Genomic DNA, 21,302 nt, shown 5'->3' with positions numbered 1-21,302 from the left:
TACAGCGCAGGGATTGGACTGAATGAGCTTTATGTCATGAATATATATCGAGAATCGCTCGGAGCGGTCGACGTCAGCATGTGCCCAGCAGCCCATACTTGGGCCGAAAAGGCCGTGCCGACGTCAGCATTTGTGACGTTGCCCCGACTAAGCTTTTCAAACCGGAAGACAGAAATCGCTCTGAAAAATGCAAAAATAACTATTTTCACATATGAGTACCATTAATGAGTACCCTTAGTGTTTTCAATGATGTGCAGCCTATACATATCTGTTTACATCTCAAAAAAAGTGTTTTGGGGTTTCATGACCCTTTAAGTTAAATGCTAATTTTGGAAGAAAAAAGGCCAACAAAAACAGTTATCCACAGAAGCTGATTGGAGGATTGGGAACGACTGGTTGAATTCAGTTAATTTAATGCTCATTTCTTCTGGTCTCCATTTGTTCCCATCAACTTTTCCTGCTTCCCTTTGGGAGCGTGTTCACATAGGAAGGTTCGGCTACAAGGAACAGTTCTCAGTCACTCCACATGAATCGCTGTCTGTACGGTGTTGTTTCTTTTTGTGTTAACTGGTCTACATTTTATACTACAGGTATGTCACCTTTAACTGCATTGAATCAACATCATGTTTGAACCCGCAATTTATGTTGATTTTTTAATCATCATAAATTGCCCCCCCCCCCCCCAAAAAAAAGGTAATGAAATTGAATCAGTTACAATTTTCAACATCATGCCTGCATTCTCAGAAAATGAAACACAAGAACTACAACACAGCCTGTAATCAGCTGAAGATAAAAGACAACAAATACCTCAAGATCTCTGCTGAAGTTCTTTTAGAAAATGTATTAGGTTTAGGTTTTAAAATGTTTAGTCTGCAATGTGTTTGAAAGTCAAAATTCAGAATGACTGGGGCACGAAAGAAGCCACTTTTAGTCAAGGATAAGACGAGCTGATGCTGAAATCTATATCACCTGTTCATCTTTGTTTCTGGCTTCCTTTGCAACAAATGATGTTCTCATAAACACGGTTACAAACTTACATAACAAGCCAAGAGTCAAAGTGCCCGACTAAAGGAAACACTGATCACCATAATGGTGACCAAACAGTTTCAATAAAACATCCACATCTGTTAATTCTCAAAAAGAGCTTCTGCTCAGACCTTGAGATATTCATCTTCAATTGATTTCAGGCTGTGTGGCTTTAGGTCAGTTGTAGTTGTTGTGTTTATTTTATTATTTATTTTATTTTATTATTATTTTCTGAGAGTGCGAGCATGATGTTGAACCAACATTGATTCAATGACATTACAATTGATTTTTGGATTACATTTTAACATTAATTGCGGGTTCAAACATGATGTTGATTCAGTGCAGTAAAAAGTAACATTGTTTTAATAATTCATTAACAATTAACATTGTTTCGATGGTAGATTGCTTTCATAGTAGCTTTACAGAAAATAAGCAAACTAAAGGCAATTGTGGCAAATAACAAATTCCCTAAAAAGTTCAGGTAAAATATCTTAGTTATGCCTGTTAATGTATTGTATCGTATGTTATGTTGATTATTAACTTAATTCATCCTATTCAAAGGATGTTTATATATTTTAACAGAAGAATCCTTTTTGCTGTTTATGAAGGTACATGTTTCAGTCAGGCTCTTAACACTGCAAAAAACACTAAAGGCAGCCTTTGCTTGTTTTATTTATTTTTATTAAAGAAACTACAGGAAGCAAGTGTAAACAGAGTGAACATTTATCCTTATAAAATACGGCGGCTCCAAATAGTATTGCCAAACTTGTTAAACTCTAGGAATGGGCTTGTTGCTCTCAGTAAGGTAATGTCAATCAGCTATAATCAGGTATATTTGTAAAGGTTTTTGTTGTTTTTTAGTGTTTTTAATTTGTTCAATTTTTTCCAAAGAGGTCTTCCTGAATGTTTGTTCTTGTGCAAGGCACCTGTCACCCTCTAAAAAGTAAAAAACAAAAGTGAATGTGAATGAAAGTGTCCACAAGCACTTCCTGTTTCCAGCTCACCTAATGTTTTCATGATTCAAGCAAATCCTGCTTGAAGACACAAACGTAATGTGCCACAAATGGTGATATTATCACAATGCAAAGACAGTTGCTGTATGATTTAACAGAGAGAGTAAAGCGGGTGGATGATTGGATGTGAATGCATGGATGGAAGATAAATGGATGAGTGAATACTGAGGAATTGATAACTGAGTAATGGGAAGGACTGATGGGTGAATGCATAAACCGATGGATGATTTAATAACCTGTGTTTGTGTATTAAACTGCAGCATTATTCAGTATGGGCTGGGCCGCCTTCATGAATATCTCTCCTAATGTTAAAGAAGAGGGAGCAATGAAAGAAGACGCTGGCACTCAGGACACTCCTTACACAGAGGTGCATTCTCACATGACACATTTCACAGGAATAATAGTTTAAATGTCTCCCATAGACACTGAAGGATCTCTCTGTTCTGTAGGACACACTGGTGGAGCAGTTAGAGATGTGCGTGGATTACCTTTGGAAGTCTGAGAGATACGAGCTCATTGCAGAGATCAACAAACCTGTTATAGCGGTCTTTGAGAAGAGACGAGATTTCAAGGTACTTAGTCTATGGGTTGACTTTAAAAAATAAAACATGAGGGAAAATGTTTATCAACTGTGTGTGTGTGTGTTTCAAATAGCGGTTATCGGAGCTGTACTATGACATTCATCGCTCATACCTGAAGGTGACCGAGGTCGTGAACTCAGAGAAACGTCTGTTTGGTCGGTACTATCGTGTGGCTTTCTACGGACAGGTGAGACACTCGGCATGAAATCGGCATGAAACGGAAGTTGAGATCATCTTTTTCTCCTTATTGTGACGTATATCCGAGTGAAACGGCCTCTGAAATGAGAAAAACTGTAGGGTGGGGCTTGATTTCATCATTCGGGAATTGATTGGATAGGGAGTAAGGGTATATTATTATTATTTTAAATTAATGAAGTCCACAGATAAATAATTTATAGTAAACACTCCAATATCTCACAAGTTTCGGAGAGTTTTTTTCGAGTATGGGTCGGCTTGACGTTAATAGATCGGAAGGTCCTTGTATGGGCCATACGGGCTCTTCTCCCGGTAGGGCGCGCGCGCGTGACTAGAGCGAGAGAGGAAATGCACGCCCGTAAACAGTCTCTCAGCTGCAGATCCAGTCGTCCGTGAACACTTCTGTCGTTATAGTCCGCGCCGCGCTCCACTTTATTCCTATGGGTGACGTCGAGCGACTTCAACGCTTCAGCACAGCATTCTGGGAAGGCAGCGCTGCATTTGAACCGATTTGAACGCAGAAATGACGGGAAGCTTCACAACATCGCTTCAGTCGCGTCTCAAAGTGGATCTCCACGGTCACTGCTGTCAGGACTTCACCAAATCATACCAAAGAAGTGTGTTTTTGACGGAGCGGTCCCAGCGATAAAGGTTCGGTCCTGCTTTGGAAGCAGCCGGTGAGTAAAACTGCTTCAAATGTCTGTGCTGTCGGCTATCGTCGCGTGAGTAAACATCAGTAAACGGCACGATCGCGTGCTTCGTCATTCAAATGCGCTAACGGTTACTCCATTGCTGTTCTCTGTATAACGTTACACTAGTCTGACGTGCAAAACCGTTTTGCTTGCTACTGCTAAGGTTTAGTCGCATACAATAGTCCATAAACCGAATCATGTCCTCATAAAGTGCGAGTAAACACACACAAATGTTGACAGGCCACTAAATCCAGTCCATAACACAGAGACGGACGTCCTGCTGCTGCTGTTCCTCCTGTTCAATTTATTTCAGCCTCCGGATCTGATTCTGGATCATTATCTGTATTAGCTGAATCTGATCGATAGCCATGGGTTTCTCCACGCTTCAGGACGTCACCGCTTTGTTCGCGATCGTCATTCTTTAGCTCCGCCCACACGATACGCCTCCAGGCGCTCGTTTTTTTCCGGAAAGACTCGGTACAGTCTATATTTCTTTTATAAATATAATAAAACTAAAGACTTTTCAGAGATATGAAGGATGCAATACTACTCTATAGGTACTCAAGATTGACATGAGATTGACTGAAACTGAGTGTTTCACCCCCCCCCCACCCCCTTTAATATTTAAAAAAAAAAGTGTGAATGTGCAGTTGTTACCTCAAGCCACTGGTTCCCAATTCCGATCCTGAAGTATTAGGAAGTACATTAATACCTTTTATTTAGTATTAGTATTATTTTAATTTGGGAATTTTAACTTTATGACATGATTTAACTTTTTTAACTTTATTCGTAGCGAATGCATATCTATGTCTGCATAGTGAGTGGGTTCGAAGGAGCCAAACAGGTCCACATGCACTTTGTATGTCCCAGATATAGCAAAGTTTTGGCAATGACATGAGGTGGAGCCTCCATTATCTAGCACTTACTCGAGTAAATCCACCCTGAAAATGAAACTGGCCTAAAACTCTCTCAAGATCTCTCCTTCACCTCAACTCCTCCTTAAAGCCCGGGACACACCAAGGCAGCATCTCTCTTGCCCATGAGCTCATTGAGTTTTAACAAACGCTCTAAAGCTTGCCATAGGTAATTGAGAATTAAGGCCTTACTAAGGCCCTATTTCCACCTGGTATTAACATACGTTTTGACTGTGTCTCGTGTGACATCTTGTCACACCCTACATCGTTTTCGCGGAAAGGAAGCAAATGGAAAAGATACCATAACATACCTTAGATCAGTGGGCAGAGAGCAGTGTTCCCAACTATTGAGCCATTAGCTGTGAGAAGACGTGTCAGGCGATGCATTGGACAAAACAGTGACCATAAATGAAAAGAAACAAAGTTGCTTGGCATATTTTCCTAACAAGCAACCACATTTTTTTAAAAGAAGCCCAAAAAAACGCAACCCGTGACTCGAGATTTGTAACGTGACTTGCCAAAAAAGAAGCCCAAAGTCACGTGTAACCTGCGGACTTGGCAACTATGGCAGAGAGGAGATGGTCTTTTCTGGCTATTTGAATGTATTCAACCACATGAGCGTTTACACTACGAAAGCAATCCAGTTGAATGCTTATTTGACTGCCTCTGGAAGTGGTTGAAAGTGGACAAGCTCAAAAATATCCAAATTATTATTATTTTTTAAATAATAGCAAATAACAAGTTACATAACCTTAAAAGACTAAAATAGCATTTTCTTGTTAAACGCACTCCAATAATCTTTGTTTTATCAGCTATAAAAACATTTTTACATCTGTACAGCGGTATACTCTAAACCGATTTTCAAGAAGAACATTTCAAGAGGTTTTGCCTGCGCAGAATGGGTTCATGAACCGAGCAGTATACCAATTTTCTATTCCTTTGCTAGTTCTAGAAAATAGCTTTAGGCCGGAGACACTGCAAGCGTGGCGTTTCTGCTGCGTGTCAGTCGCGGGGCGGCTGCCTGGCGTTTTCTCTGTCTTTGCACACCAGAAGCGTGTCTGACGCGGCGCTGCTGCTGCTGGGAAGCCCTATACTTCATGTTAAATATAAATATATTGCCTATTGATACAGCAAAGACAACGTCGGCAGTAGCCTATTGACCATACATATATATGGTATTGATGGCAAAATAGGCTACAGAATATTTCGTTCTGTATTGACAGGTTTAATATTTCAAAATCGATAATTATGTAGTTTTTTATTATTACAATTAGTCCTATATCTGCATTAATGTTAACCTAAAGAGTTTCTAACATGAAAATGTTATTTATTAATATGTATTCGTGTCAAAATGGCATATGCACATCTTTTCCTATGCTGTTTTGCCTAGAAACGCTTCCAACACGCTCGCGTGTCGCGTGAAAAATAGGCGTCTCTTCTATTTGAAGCATGCACGCGTTTTCGAGCCGCGCGGCTGACGCAGGCAGTATGCAAGCGCTAACCGGTTAACATGGGAGCCGAAATAAAAACGGACACGCCACGCAGCCGAGACGCTCACGACACGCTTGCAGTGTGTCCCCGGCCTTAGTGCCACCAAAGTTCAGCAACAGTCTCTCCGTACAGTAAACATTTTCAGTTAGTCGGTGGACACGCGTTGCAACAAATCTCGGTATGAATACGCCTTTAAACCTCAATAGACTTTAAAATGGTCATAGGGGAGAAATTTAATGAGCAAATAAATACAAATTGATGTGGAACATAATGGGAAAAGGGATTGAAATAAGCATGACTAGTACATGTCAAGTTTTATTAATCCATATATTTACTGGCCATAGAAGGAACCAAAATGATTTTCCCCAGGGCTTATCTCAGAAATCAGTTCATTTAAACACTTTTCTATTCTCTCCTGTGTGTTGTATATATCAGGCAGTGGTAAGTTTTCTCATCTTTGGTTCATTTAAGTTGTTCTGCTCTCCCCCTTCCACGGTTTAACACACCTTAATCTCTCCCTACATGCTAATAATGTGTGTGGCATATGTCACACATGGTTTGATGCATTTACCACACTTCTCCTGAAATGAACCCTGACTTCTAATCCTGAGCATTTATATGTACATTGTGAGTGCTGAGTGAATGCTTTCAGGTTAATGCAATTGTGTTTCAGACAGAGACATCTAAATGTGATGTTAACCTTCATTAAAAGTTGAGTTCATTGTGCTTTGTCAAACACTGCTGTCGTTTTAACAGCGTGTTGTGTTCACTTTAACACCGGTCTCAAATCGGGCTTCCTCGAGATCTTTAGGTCATGTGCAGTGTTGTGTTCGACAGGGCTTCTTTGAGGAGGAGGAGAGCAAGGAGTTTATCTATAAGGAGCCGAAGCTCACCGGACTGTCAGAGATTTCTCAAAGACTCCTCAAACTCTACTCAGACAAGTTTGGAGCCGACAACGTCAAGATGATCCAAGACTCAAACAAGGTGCATCCTGCTGGCTCCTAAATCTGACTTTTATAGTACCGAGGATGACCTTTTTTTTTAAAGTTCAGGTGTGTTCTTCACAGGTGAATCCTAAAGACCTGGACCCCAGATTTGCCTACATTCAGGTGACATATGTAGTGCCTTATTTTAATGAAAAGGAGCAGCTGGAGAAGAAGACCGACTTTGAGCGCCATCACAACATCAGCCGCTTTGTCTTTGAGACGCCCTTCACTCTCTCTGGAAAAAAACATGGAGACGTGGAGGAACAGTGCAAAAGAAAAACCATCCTGACCAGTGAGGCACTTAAAATCAACCTCCAAATGGAGCCAAAATGAAGCCACTTATATTCAGTCAAACCTAAATTTATTCAGACACCTTCAACATTTCTCACATTATCACAGTTTGTTTGCTATAGTTTAGAAAATGGTAATAAAAGATGACAAGAACTCAGAGTCGATATTAGATATTTGTCATGTTTTATACATTAATCTACTTTATTTTAATGATTTTTCCACCCCAAGAGAACAAGAATTAATATTTTGAGTAATTTTGCCTCTCCAGTAAATGATTTAATATTCTTTTTTTATGTACTGGAAAACTACACTGTAAAAAAAAAAAAAAGTTAGTTTAACTTAAAATAGTAAGTAACCTGGTTGCCTTAAAATTGAGTTTATTGAAATTTAAAATTTGAGTTGATACAATGAAGGTAATTAGTTCAATAAATAGAAACTCTAAATATTATTGTATCTGAACCACATCTTTTTTTTTTTTTTTGATAAATCATGAAAATAGCACAATTTGGCTGCTTCATCACAAATAAAACACACACAATTACAAAATACACTTTTATAATACAAAATCTTTTAATAATATTTTAATAAAGTTTGTCGATTCTCAAAAAAATGTCATTGTATTAACTCACATTTTTTATTTCAATGAACTCAAAATTTTAAGGCAACCAGGTAACTTTTTTAAAAAATATTTTTTTTATAGTGTAGACAAAAAATACTGAGTAGGAAAATCCTACTTTAATATAATAGAAAGACAATACAGTATGATAGCTAATTTGTGTTATTTTTTATTTTTTTACAGAATTAGACAACAAAACATAGCGTCACAGAAAAAGAGTTGATGTTTAAGTTAGAGACTGAAAAGACCCGTAGTCAGTGTGGGGTGTAATTCATAACTAAGTAATTAATTGCTGTCATTTAATTACTTTTCCCTTAAAAAAGTAAAGTAAGGGCTTAATCTTAATAGTTTTTTTTGTCATATAAGTTGCAGTTACTACTGATATAGAGGCATTAAAGACTATAGAACAATTCTATATTAAACAATAGTGGATTTAACATAAACATTTAACGTCTCATGCTATATTAATGTAACCTATAATAAAATTATTAATGCAGTTTATTTGACCAAATTAAAATTAAAATGTCTATCTTCGTATTGTTTAACAGGTCGAGGTTGATATGGGATTTAGAAAGTATTTAGGAATTATTTTTAGAGAGAGTAGTTAGTACACACTGTAAAAAAAAATTGGTTGGTTTTTGTTGGTTTAACTTAAAAAAGTAAGTAACCTGGTTGCCTTAAAATTTTGAGTTTATTGAAATTAAACATTTGAGTTGATACAATGAAGGAAATGGGTTTAACAAATAGAAACTCAAAATATTTTTGTATCTGAACCACATAAAAAATGTGATAAATCATGTAAATAGCACTATTTGCCGTGTTTCACTACATCATCAGAAATAAAACACACACAATTACCCAATATGCTTAAAAAAACTTTTAATAATATTTTAATAAAGGTTGTCGAATCTCAAAAAAAATTAATTGTATTAACTCAGTTTCAATTTCAATTAAGTAAATTTTTAAGGCAACCAGGTAACTTTTTTTCTAAATAATTTTTTTACAGTGCAGTAATTAATTTAGACTGTTGAAAATGTAATTCGTAGCTAGTAATTGATTAGTAATTGTAAGATTGATGGGTTTTTAAAGTAACTTACCCAACGCTGCCCATAAAATGCTTGCCGTGCACCTCTCCGAAACACCTTCTTATAAACCCTCTCGCATCTCCTTCTGCAGCAAGCTCTAGTTTTCCCTTCTTGAAGAAGCGTATAGAGGTGGTGGAGCAGCAAAGCACAGAGATGAACCCTATCGAGGTGGCGATAGACGAGATGAGCCGTAAAGTGTCTGAACTCAATCAGCTCTGCAACATGGAGGAGGTGGACATGATCCGCCTCCAGCTCAAACTACAGGGCAGTGTCAGTGTTAAGGTGAGTTACTATATGTGCTCATAAGGCATTAGTGTCAGTGGTAGATGATAGATAGATGGATGGATGGATGGATGGATGGATGGATGGATGGATGGATGGATGGATGGATGGATGGATGGATGGATGGATGGATGGATAGATAGATAGATAGATAGATAGATAGATAGATAGATAGATAGATAGATAGATAGATAGATAGATAGATAGATAGATAGATAGATAGATAGATAGATAGATAGATAGATGACATTACACTGTAAAAAAAATTAGAATAATTCAGGTCTCCAATTGAAATTTTTCTAGTGACTGGTCACATCTACATTTTTCAGTTGGCCGAATTGAAATTCTGTGAATTGATGCAATATAAAGGCCCACTGAAGTTTTTTAGCTTTAAGTATGACTGTGTTAGCCTTAAAGTTATGAATAAGTTGTGTGTTCTAATTTCTACATGTAAATTCCCCGGTGTTGAATTAACACCGGTCGGTGTTCATATGGGAACCACCAGCAGGGTGTTAAAGTAACACTGAAGCAGTGTTAGAGTTAATAAGATACTTAAGTGATTAATTGAGTGATGATTGTTTGATTATTAATGACACCTGATGATAATGAGCAGAATCACTGAAGGAAAGATGGTGCCGTTTTCTTGAAATGTTTGGTCACCATTATGGAGATCAGTGTTTCCTTTAGTTGGCCAGTTTGCCTCTTGGCTTCTGATATCAATTTGTGTAACAGTGTTTATCAAAACACAGTTAGTTACAAAATAAGTTTAACCAAAGATTATCAGATGATAAACCTTGGTTCATCATAAAAAAATATTGATTATACTCATCCCTGGCTCTAATTAGTTAACGCTTAATAGATTATATTCAAGTGCTTCCTCACCACAGATCAAACATTCTGAAAAATAATCTTTATCCAAACACAGAAACATCAAGAATCAGCGAATGAATCTCTACAACGGTGACATGCTTTCATGCTGCAATGCATTCTGGGAGCCACTACAGTATAAAAATCATGGCTCCCAGCATGCAAGTATGTCACCATTGTTGAGATTCATATGCTGATTCTTGATTTGTGCGGATCTAAAATAAGTAACACCATTTATTAATAAATATATATATATATCAGACTGTTTTATTAGTTACAAGAAAGTATTGTTGGTGAAGTTTATCAATTAACAAAAAAAAAAACAGTTTTGATTAATGAGACATTAAGAAAACATTTTGCTTTATGATGATGAAAGCAATATTGTTGCCTTCACAACAAACTAAGTGTTTTAAAAAACACAATTGCTTAAATCACAAACTGACCCCTAAGAGTCAAACTGGCCAACTAAAGGAAACACTGATCTCCATAATGGTGACCAAACATTTCAAGAAAACGGCACCATCTTTCCTTCAGTGATTCTGCTCATTATCATCAGGTGTCATTAATAATCAAACAATCATCACTCAATTAATCACTTAAGTATCTTATTAACTCTAACACTGCTTCAGTGTTACTTTAACACCCTGCTGGTGGTTCCCATATGAACACCGACCGGTGTTAATTCAACACTGGGGAATTTACTGTGTGGTGAAAGGCACACACAGCACACTATATAGGAAATAGGAAACGATTCAGTGATTCAAAAAAAATGATTCACGATTCAAAAGAAGATATTGAAGATTAACCAAACAGTTGATGGGTCCCATTGACCTCCATAGGATTTTTTTCAATGGGGCCCATCAACTGTTTGGTTACCGGCATTCTTCAAAATACTATCCTTTTTGGGTGAACTATCCCTTTAATGACATTACAGTTTTTTCGTAACTCCGGTAGCTTCATTAAGACCGTGAAATAAGATTGTATTTTATGAAGTTTGTGGTTTTTATTTTTTATTTTTAGGTAAATGCAGGGCCCATGGCCTACGCCCGAGCCTTCTTTGAGGAGAAGAATGCCAAGAAATATCCAGACAACCAAGTCAAACTCCTGAAAGAGATCTTCAGGTATTTCTTTATTCAGTTCCCCCCATGAAGGATGTTTAAAAACAGTGAATTTCCTTCACCGTGACACAAATCTAGATGTGCAGTGTCTCAGATATGCTGTACTTTCTTATGAAGACTGAAAATCTCTCTGTGCGCTTGCTTTTGCTCCATGCCGTTGCATATATGGTCCCATTTACACTGCATGGTTTAAGTGACCCAATTCCGATTTTTTCCTCTCATGTGGCACAGATCGGATATGACATGTGAACGTGTTAGCAGTAAAAAAACGCATGAATTCCGATATCCTGAGATCGGATTCAGGCCTCACTCATATGTGGTAATAAACAGGGTGTCCGCGGGGTTTTAAAAAGTATTAAAAAGTGATAAATCAAAATTGTCAAATTTAAGGCCATTAAAAGTGTTAAATGTGGTCTCAGACGTATTATTTTTTTCCAAATTAGGTATTATCTTTTCAGACTATCAGGTGTCCTATTCTGATTGAAATTCTATTTGCGTTCGCGTTAGTTCGTTTAAATATGGGCTTTAGCATATCTGGGCACATAATCAAAGATCTTTGGTCTCCGTCTCGGCGTATGTTTGATGCTGACGTCATATTCAGCGGCCGTTCGGCATCATCTCAGAACACTGCGCGCTCAACAGAAGTGGCTGGCTTACGTTTTATCAAGGCATATCTTCAACGACTGTCCTCATAAGAGCAATCTTAAATGATTTATATAAAGTCTAAAATGAACAAAAAGAGTTGTGAGAGAATGAGGGGCGATCCATAGACAGTAAACAGTGATATCCGCGTGTCTGTCTGCTCTTAAAGGGACAGCAGCCAATAAAGCTTCCTGTGAGTAAAGTTAAAGAACAAAGGGAACAGAGAAAAGGACTCGCTGCTCTAGACTAAATAACTTTTGTAGCTTTAATAAGGATTAACTATTTAATTTATAGTTTATGCAGTGCAGACTGCATTTAACTTTGATAACTTTATTAAATATCTGTATATTTCCTAACTGTTAAGACAGGAAGGGCAGGTGTAAACATGTCATTTATTATGGGTTTATGTTAGCATTGTTTTAAGTTTACTTAAATTAAAAACTGTTATATTTTTGAAGCCTAATAATAAATGTAAAAAAAGTAGCTGTATTAATATCAGTAATACTGGCCTTCATTCATAAAAAGATGCCATTTAAACAAGTATTTAAAATATACTGTCTTTATGTTGTTTCTACATTAATTTGATTAACAATGAAATTATTATATAAAAAAAATATTAAAAACGTACAAAACATTTCTTTTTTATTGCGATTAATTGCAATTAATCACAGAAAAAAATGTTCAACAACTTATCACAGCTATAGAAATGTAATATTTGGCTCAGGTTTTGTTATTGGAAAAAAAACTAAATAATTGAATTGCTGAATTACCAATTATTAATATAAGTCAGATGTGTATGCAGTAATGCTTCTCCTTAACCAACCTTTGTGAATGTTGAGATCTATTTTACTGTGTCTGAATGATAACTTATATCGGATTTCCTCCTGGTGTCGATTCTAAATCTATTCTTTTTTGTATGTTATATATGTCAAAATCTGTGTAAATAATAGAAAGGTCGCTGATTAACACTTGCAATTCAGTGTCGTGATGGTTTTAAAAAATATTCTGAAGGTAGTAAAAAAGGTATTAAAAAGTAGTAAATTTAACTTAAGGATTGCTGTATATACCCTGATAAATCCGATCTGATTTGGATGCGTACATTAGTGTCTGCCATGTAAGCGGTCAGATTGGATATTCCCCAGTAAATGCGAGTCGTACGTTATTGAAAAAAGGACGGAGGCGAATGACGTCAACTCAGGTGGACACGAACTGCGATCCAGTTTTGCCAAGTCTGCGTTTTTCATGCGGCATTGGGCTACTTTAACACAGTTTTGAGTTGCAATTGGGCGGGTTTTGTTGTATAAATCTGGCAACCCCGTCAAGGGCTCTCCTCTTTTTCTCCGCCTTAAGAGAGAAATGTTTTGCCGACTTTAAAGACGTGTGGAACAGTGCAGACAGCAAAACATTGTGCAATCATTTTGTCTGCGTCCATTGCATATCGCGCCTCTTTACTTCCTTTCCCCGGTTAAGAACGTCTTGGGCTGTTTTGCCAGTGTACAGTGTAAATGCAAATATCGGATACGGGTCGCTTTTGAAAAGATGATGTAAGCGGGTCGTCAAAAAAATCGGATATAGTCACCAAATCGGAATTGTGCATCAAGACATGCAGTGTAAATGCAGCCTATGAAGTCATTTAAAATAACACTAGAAAATAATAATATAGGTTTAAATGACCACAAAACTTTGTTTAAATGACTACTAAAGCTGCTAGTTACAGCCTGACCCATGGGTGTGCTGGTCTGAAAACCAGGAGTGTTCAGGAGCATTGTTGGAGGAACTGAAAACGACTGACCATTGACCAACACAAACCTGCTCTGAAGTCAATAGTGCAGTATTTAGTGTGTTATTTAAAGGGTGTTTTAGTAATATGAGCCTATAGGTGGTGCACAACGTGTGTACACTCTGATTATTACACACAGGGCAGCACACACACACGTCAAATATTAAAAATGAAGTATTCCTCTCTGGAGAAGAGTTCAGTCTTTCCACCATGTAAACAGTGAATCTGGCACAACTGGCTTTTAAAGGGAATGGGAGATGAGACTCCGATTGGTTCATTGCACGTTGTGCCCAAAAACACAGCCATAACCTATTAAAGGGGTCATATAATGGTACAAGCACTTTTACAAGTTGATTATACAGCAATGTGTGTTGGTAGTGACTGTACACAACCTTCCTATAATGATAAAAATCCATCAAGTGTTTTTTTTTATCTCCTTATATATTTTCACCTGTCTGAAATCAAGCTGTTCGATGTGTGACGTCACACGATCGGACACCCCTCCCACGACTCAAGCTCAAGCTGTCCGCCATTGTGGATATGCTGGAGCAGAATGGTGTCTAAGTGGTTGTGGCGTTCTCTTCATGGGTGTAATAATGCACACAGCAGCCATTTTGTTGTTGATATATCTGATATATCGAATTGATACGGTTGAGCTTGCACAGACCTGTCCTGAGAGACTTGTGTTGTCAAACTTTCTCCTGTTGTCTAAGCAACGCTTCACACTCAAAGCCCCCACAGAACAGAGGGGCGGGGTAAGCAAAGCTCATTAGCATAAAGGGCACATGCACAGAAACGGCTTGCTGAAAACAGAGGTGTTTTTCACCAGGTTAAATGAGGGATTTCTTATGCTGCGTTCACACCGCACGTGAATGACGCGATTTGCGCGAGTGATTTACATGTTAAGTCAATGCAGAGACGCGAATAGGCATTCTGCGGCGCGATTCGCGCGAATGACGCGGCAAGGATCACGCGAATTGAGCGTTTTGAACGCATGATTCGCGCGAATCACGCGAAACCCGAATCGCTCAAGTTGAAAAATCTGAACTTTGGCGGATATTCGCGCCGCGTTAACCAATGAGGAGCCTGCTTACTGCTGTCACGTGGTGAAGTGACGGATGGGAAACCCATAGGGGAAACCCCGAGGCCAGAGTAATTTAAAAATACTACTGTATTGTGTCACAAAATAGAGTTTTAATAGTTTTCCAGGCGAGAATGTAGTTGTTTAAAGCTCAAATATGTGATTTATTTATTAAGAGAGCTCCTATTTGAAAATTTGATCTGGCGTTTTCGGAGGTGTGAGACCCAGGCGATGAAGCGAATGGATTCAAAATGTTCATGCGTACAACTTCGTGCGAATAGCACAATTTATTCGCGTCATTCGTGTGTGGTGTGAACGCAGCATTAGAATATAATCATTTGTAATTAAAGTATATTACAAAGTTTTAATTTAGACACTAAATAATCATATTAACTTGTACAAAAATGACATTATATGACCCCTTTAAGAGACTAGGCACAACCATTTTGTCCCATTTTTAAACACACCTAAGTGCACCTTCAGACCATGCACTCAGATGGTTAAAATAAGGCCCAATATAAGTGTTTTAATGAGGTATTATATTTGTACTGGAAGATAAAGGCGGCTTAAAGGTTTAGTTTTTGTGCGGTATATCAAATTACTTTTCATAAAACTGTGGTGAATGCAATTCTGTTTTGTTGTTTCTTGTCCTGCAGGCAGTTTGCAGACGCATGTGGGCAGGCCCTGAATGTGAACGAGCGTCTAATAAAAGAAGATCAGTTGGAGTATCAGGAGGAGATGAAAGCTCACTATAAAGACATGCTCACCGAGCTCTCTGCCATCATGAATGAGCAGGTCAGCACACTTGATCTCTGACACAAGACACAAAAACATTTCACTTTTAAAGTTACCCCAGTCAGGATTAAACAACTCCACAAACTGCATTACCAGCTTCACTTATTACCAACCAGATTTACTTTATTTCTGTCAGACGTATATAGAAGTTCATATTTAGAATTAACAGAGGTATAGATCGATGTTTTATTGAAGATAATATGGTAACACTTTGCGTGAAGGGTTGTGCATAAGACTGACATGCAGGGCTGGACTGGTAATCTGGCATACCGGGCAAATGCCCAGTGGGCCGACGCACTTTGGGGCCGGTGTATAGTGTTTTTAAATTATTGTTTTTTTTGTACCACTGACAACATGCAGCGACAGCGGCCCATTGGTTTGTCTTCTGAATTGACAAGCCGAAGCGAGAGAGACCTCCCCTCCATATTAGGCGCTTATTTATTATTCAAGCGCATGGAACTGCAAAAGGCGAATATCCGCACAGCGCAGCCGCTGACGAACGTACGCTGCGTTTGAATCCTGCTCTATGAACGCCACTTTGACTTATTTTGTTTTATACAATCGTGTGATATGGGAACTTACTCTGCAGCTATTAACAGCGAATAAATATGGTGTTTTGGAAGAAACATTTATTAAAAATGTTGCTATATTACATAAATTAATATTGCAGAATATAAATCACTTTTATCGAGGCTGTTTTCGAATTTTCTACAGGTGTTTACATTTTTTTTACTTACAAATATAATTTGTAATAGTTTATTATATAAGTTTTATATAGTTTTAGAAACCATATAGCCATATAATGAGGAGCAATGTTTGTACAGTCTGTGTTTTTTACCCTGTGACAACCATGATCTTACATTTAAATGAAACTGGCCTACAGTTAAACTATACTCTATAAAACAGCTTTGAAGCCTGGGTCCCATGAATTAAGGACACAGCTTTTTTCCACTTTAAAAGTTGTATTAACTTTTTTTTAAAATAGATTTAATGAAATTTAACATCCTCATGAAAAATAGATATCAGTGTCTTAAATGATGTGTTAACTCTTGGAAAATATGATTGTTCAACCCAAAAATGTGATCATTTACTCACCCTAATGTCATTCCAAACCTAAATGAATTTATTTCTGTGTAGCATAAAATAAAATGATTTGAGTCAGTTTTTTTGTTTATTCAATATTCAAAGGGTAGCCTAACCAAAATGGCTTGGTTGCCAACATTCTTCAAAACATCTTCTTTTGTGTTTCCCAGAAGTCATGCAGGTTTGGAAGGACACGAGAGTGAGTAAATGATGACAGCATTTAAAAGAAGTACATTTACTGCGTCCTAGCTCAAAATCATCAGTGCTTTACTGCCAAGGGCATTTCTGTGTGACAAAAAAAGCAATATTAAGTTAATATTGATAACTTAATATCGAGTTGTCTTAATATCGATAATATCTATCATTATTTGTCCTTGTCCTAGTTTTATTTATATACTCCAATTCAGTGGCGATTTCTTTAAGACTGCAAGGGAAGCTCGGTTTCCCTTATAATGTCACAAAATTAATAGTCAAATATGTACTATTGTATTAAGATTTTATTGACTAAAAATGCGTTAGAAAACAAAATAAATCATACTAGAAATCATCTCAAAGACAAGTTCGTTCAGAATCAGTTACATATAGCAGGTCGGCTGTCTCACCGTGCAACCAATTAGTTCAACACAGTCATCAGCTGTGCAAACACTTGTTTGCTTAATTGTAGACACACCGATCAGGTGTATAAGCACTATAAAAAGCAGCAAGTCAGTTCATCGGTCTTCAAACACAATGGAAAGAGTCAGAGAAAGAGTAAGACGACACCGAGGAGGACAAGGAGGAGGCCTGTGACCAGACGGAGGAGCAGCACTGCAAGGATGGATTCGTCATTCAAGACGTTTCTTTCCCAGGTGTCTTGCTAATGATTACATTGCCTGCGCTGTTGGTGAAAATCTCTGGCCAGATCCAGCTAGGCCAAGAGACAATGTAGTTATTTAATTTTTTTGTTAAGTAAGCAGTAAACTTACACTATAAAAAATAAAAATGGAAATTGTACTGGTAATTTTCTGCCAGTACATTATCCAGTAAATGTATGGAAATTTCTGTTAACCCAAACTTATACAATGTGTAATTCAAAATGCAGGTAAAACACCTGTAAAAATAAAAAATAAAAAAAACAATATGGAAAATTCCGTATTGTACAGTACAATATATAAAGTGGCATTTTGTTAGAGTATTATGAATGTCAATGTCAACATTTTGGGCATGTTGAAAAATGAGTTTTTAAACAGAAGTGTTTAGTTTTTACAAGAGTGTTTAATTATGCAGCGGATCTGTAGTGTTTTGCTAATTGGGTGTGTGGTTGTGTTTTGAACACACGGGCCATGTTTTGAAAATCGTGCTTAAGCAATCCAAAAAAACTGTAATACTCTGTCAAATTATTATTTTATAACAGTGTCATGAATATTTTTCAGTTCATGTTTTGTTTTTTAGTTTCCTCCAACAAAAGGTCAGATAATAGAACATTTCAAATGTCTTAAAAATAGGAATTTATTCAAATAGCAATAATTCAAAAAAATATATATTTAAAAAAAAAAAAAATCAAAAACACACATAAACAAACAGCGGAAAAGAAAAACACTTTGTCAAATGACTTTGCTTTATAAATTCACTTCCGATTTATAAAAAATTAGGGCTGTCAAAATTAAGACGTTAACGCAAATTCATTTATTAATTTTACTAACGCACGATTGACAAAGTCTTATGCTTACCCCTTCAAGTAAAGTGTTACCGATAATATTTTAAACATACGTTTGTTTGTGTCTCCATTATAGTGGTTAGTAATGTGTGACGCTGGTAATGCTGTTTGTGGAGTTGTTTAATCCTCTAATGAGATCTTCAGAGATTTAATGTCTTCTTTTATCTTCAGTTGATTTCATCTAAAGCTGTGGCTGAAGTCAGCTGTAGTTCTTGTGTTTCTCTTCTTTCTGTTCTTGTTGTTTCTCTTTGGCAGGGAAACGACTCTCTCCAATAGTCTGCATTTGGACTGCAGTGTCCATTTAAACCCCTAACTATCATTATTACATGCCGCACCTTTAATTGTTGAAATAAAACTTCTGCTCTTTGTTTGTAAGTAGTTTCTCTGTATGTTTACTGCATGTTTTTTTCTTCCTTTCAAAGATTCCATATACAAGGCAACCAGGAACGGAACGACCCAATGCCGTCTGAGCTGCTACTGAGTTTTGAAAACTGCTCACATTTTTATCCAAAATGGCTGCCGGATTTTTTTGACTGAAGGGAGAACAGAATTTGTGGTTTTAATGAAATAGAAATAGACAAAAAAGGAAAAGCATTGTAGTCTTGTGGATGAAGCATACGACTGTCTTTATGCATAGCACGCACACACACGCCTACATAACCAATACCATCTCAAGCAGTACATAACATCAAACATGCCATTTTATTCTAGACCGTTCTTTTAGAAAACAGTGACCTTAATTAACCTGAGTTGTGTTCGACTAAGCAAATCTCTTGTTCCAAATATTTTATAGGGCTCTCACGTCATTGCTTTCATCTGAATACTGTTAGAAGTATGGTTGTCATGTTTCATTCAGTAATGTATTTCACATAAGGGTGTTGAACACATCTCTAGTCCCTGAGTGAATGTAAAGCCATCCTAACATCCGGAGAATCGCAGCTCATTCATTTTACAAACACAAATGTGCTATTTTATACGTTTTTTATGGTTGACAATGTTTTACTGTTGCTTCATGTACTGTTGTAAATTGTAAATAAGAATAAATGTAAAATGTTTCTTTTATATAATAAAAGATGATATATGATTGTTTGTGTCCATTTTTAATGCATGACACTGATTTAATAAAATGTTCAAAACTGAAAAGTCCAACTTAAGAGATAAAATACAAACACATTGGCACATTTGGTTGACGTTTGCTCAATCTGTGCACTGTTTCAACACAAATGTTCCCATTCAGTCGGTCACTCTCGACGCCACGTCGGAGTACCGACGAATAGGAATCTCACTAGCTAGAGCCAATCTACTTCGAGTCTAACTAAACGAGCCAATGCACATTGGCATGCAATGATTGCACCAGGTGCTCATGCCACGCCACGCGGGTATAAATGAGACACAGGTGATTGCATCAAATTATCCTTTTGCTTCGGAGCCGAGTGGTATAGGGTTATGCCAGATATTACTCCTCACTTCGCAGTTCGACTGAGAAAGAGCCTGCCTTTTGGAAGAGATCTCTTCAGTTGGTGTTGGTGTGACAACACAGCAGCGGGTCGTGTGTTCTTCGGATCTTCTCTCTTGGTTGTCTATAAGAGCAACCACAAGGGCTGTTTTCACAGCTGGTACGGTGCGCTAGGTGGAGAGCGCTAAAAAGCCGTTCTCACGGCTGTTGAAGGCGTCCTGTGAGAGAGAGCGCGCACGACAGGCTGCACTACATTCCTGTCTGTGTCGCCGCGGCCCCACCCCCTGCGTGTTTCAGCACCAAGGAGAGCATCATTCTAAAAGAGCAACACAGATAGAGCTTGCGTCTTTTTAAAGATGACATTCTATCTGTGTGTTTCTGGGTGCGGTGGTTTCATTTCACCGCGGGATGGTCATCAGCGCTGTATCTCGTGTTTGGGCGTGCAGCACGCTGAGGCAGCGCTGATGGATGACTCATGTTCTTACTGCGGGAACATGACCATCTCGGAGTTGCGGTCGCGGCTCCGTCTTGCAAAAGGCGGAGTCCCCGTGCCTCTGCCGTGATCTAACCCTCCACAGAGGGTTACTTCCGGTAGTAGCGCGGCCGATTTGAGGGTGACGGTGAGCGCGCTTCCTCCAGGGAACCAACCCGCGGGGAATCCTCACTCCTCCCGCGCTCCGCAGCCAGTAGAGCTGCCGTTGGAACGAGGTGGGCCGTCCTCGAGATGCGCACCACCCATATCCTTCGGGGCTCCCCGCGATGACGAAATGTCCATCGCTGCATCGGAGGGAGGGTCAGAGTTGTCTGGAGATGAGGTGTCGGCGCAGGGGGCTCCTTCGGGAAGACCCGCTGTGCCCGATACCGATCCGGAGATGATGGCCATGCTTTCCCGGGCCGCCGAGAGGGTCGGGCTTGTGTGGAACCCTCCACCGTGTCCCGAGCCGTCGAGGTTGGACGATTGGTTTCTCGGGGTGGCCCGTGCTGGTTCTCAGCGCCCCACCCCGGTTCCTTTCTTCCCGGAGGTGCACGAGGAGCTCACTAGGTCATGGACGGCACCTTTTACTGCCCGAAACCGGCCCAGTGGGTCCTCCTCCCTCACCACCCTTGATGGCGGACATGCAAAGGGTTACACGCAGGTTCCTCCCGTGGAACGGGCCGTTGCTATGCAACTGTGCCCTAACTCCACATCAAGGGGGAACCCGTGTCTCCCCTCCCGGGCCTGTAGGTACTCCTCCGATCTGATCGGGAAGGCCTACCAGGCTTGTGGAGAGGCAGGCTCCGCCCTACACGCTATGGCGTTTTTGCAGGTTCATCAGGCCCAGGCACTGAAGGACCTGCACGAGGGTGGTCACGATCCCGCGGTTCTACAAGAGCTGAGGGCGGCGACGGACCTCGCGCTTCGTGCGACGAAGGTTACGGCGCGTGCCGTGGGACGTGCATTGTCCACTATGGTGGTCCAGGAGCGCCATCTCTAGCTGTGTCTGGCGGACATGAGGTATACCGACAAGATCAGGTTCCTTAATGCCCCCGTGTCCCGGACTGGCCTCTTCGGCGACGCGGTGCAGAACTTCGCCCAGCAGTTCTCGGCCGCACAGAAGCAGACTGAGGCCAT

At 38.9% G+C, this 21,302-nt stretch overlaps 1 protein-coding gene across 7 annotated transcripts in view; it reads left to right on the top strand.

The window, feature by feature from the left end:
• Positions 1 to 19,318, top strand: part of dock10 (dedicator of cytokinesis 10) — a 213,338-nt gene extending 194,020 nt beyond the window's left edge. For all 7 annotated transcript variants that reach the window (XM_067450021.1, XM_067450016.1, XM_067450015.1 and 4 more), the window contains 9 exons: positions 2,300 to 2,406; positions 2,489 to 2,611; positions 2,694 to 2,807; positions 6,750 to 6,896; positions 6,980 to 7,190; positions 8,982 to 9,172; positions 11,060 to 11,160; positions 15,317 to 15,455; positions 18,657 to 19,318. In XM_067450021.1, the coding sequence (XP_067306122.1) occupies positions 2,300 to 2,406; positions 2,489 to 2,611; positions 2,694 to 2,807; positions 6,750 to 6,896; positions 6,980 to 7,190; positions 8,982 to 9,172; positions 11,060 to 11,160; positions 15,317 to 15,455; positions 18,657 to 18,704 (1,181 nt within the window). In that variant the 3' untranslated portion in view covers positions 18,705 to 19,318. The remainder of the gene's footprint in view (positions 1 to 2,299; positions 2,407 to 2,488; positions 2,612 to 2,693; positions 2,808 to 6,749; positions 6,897 to 6,979; positions 7,191 to 8,981; positions 9,173 to 11,059; positions 11,161 to 15,316; positions 15,456 to 18,656) is intronic.
• The last annotated feature ends 1,984 nt before the right edge of the window (positions 19,319 to 21,302 follow it).

Source organism: Pseudorasbora parva, chromosome 8 (assembly GCF_024679245.1).
Source record: "Pseudorasbora parva isolate DD20220531a chromosome 8, ASM2467924v1, whole genome shotgun sequence".
Classification (NCBI taxonomy): Eukaryota; Metazoa; Chordata; class Actinopteri; order Cypriniformes; family Gobionidae; genus Pseudorasbora; species Pseudorasbora parva.
This window is presented reverse-complemented; position numbering and strand designations above follow the sequence as displayed.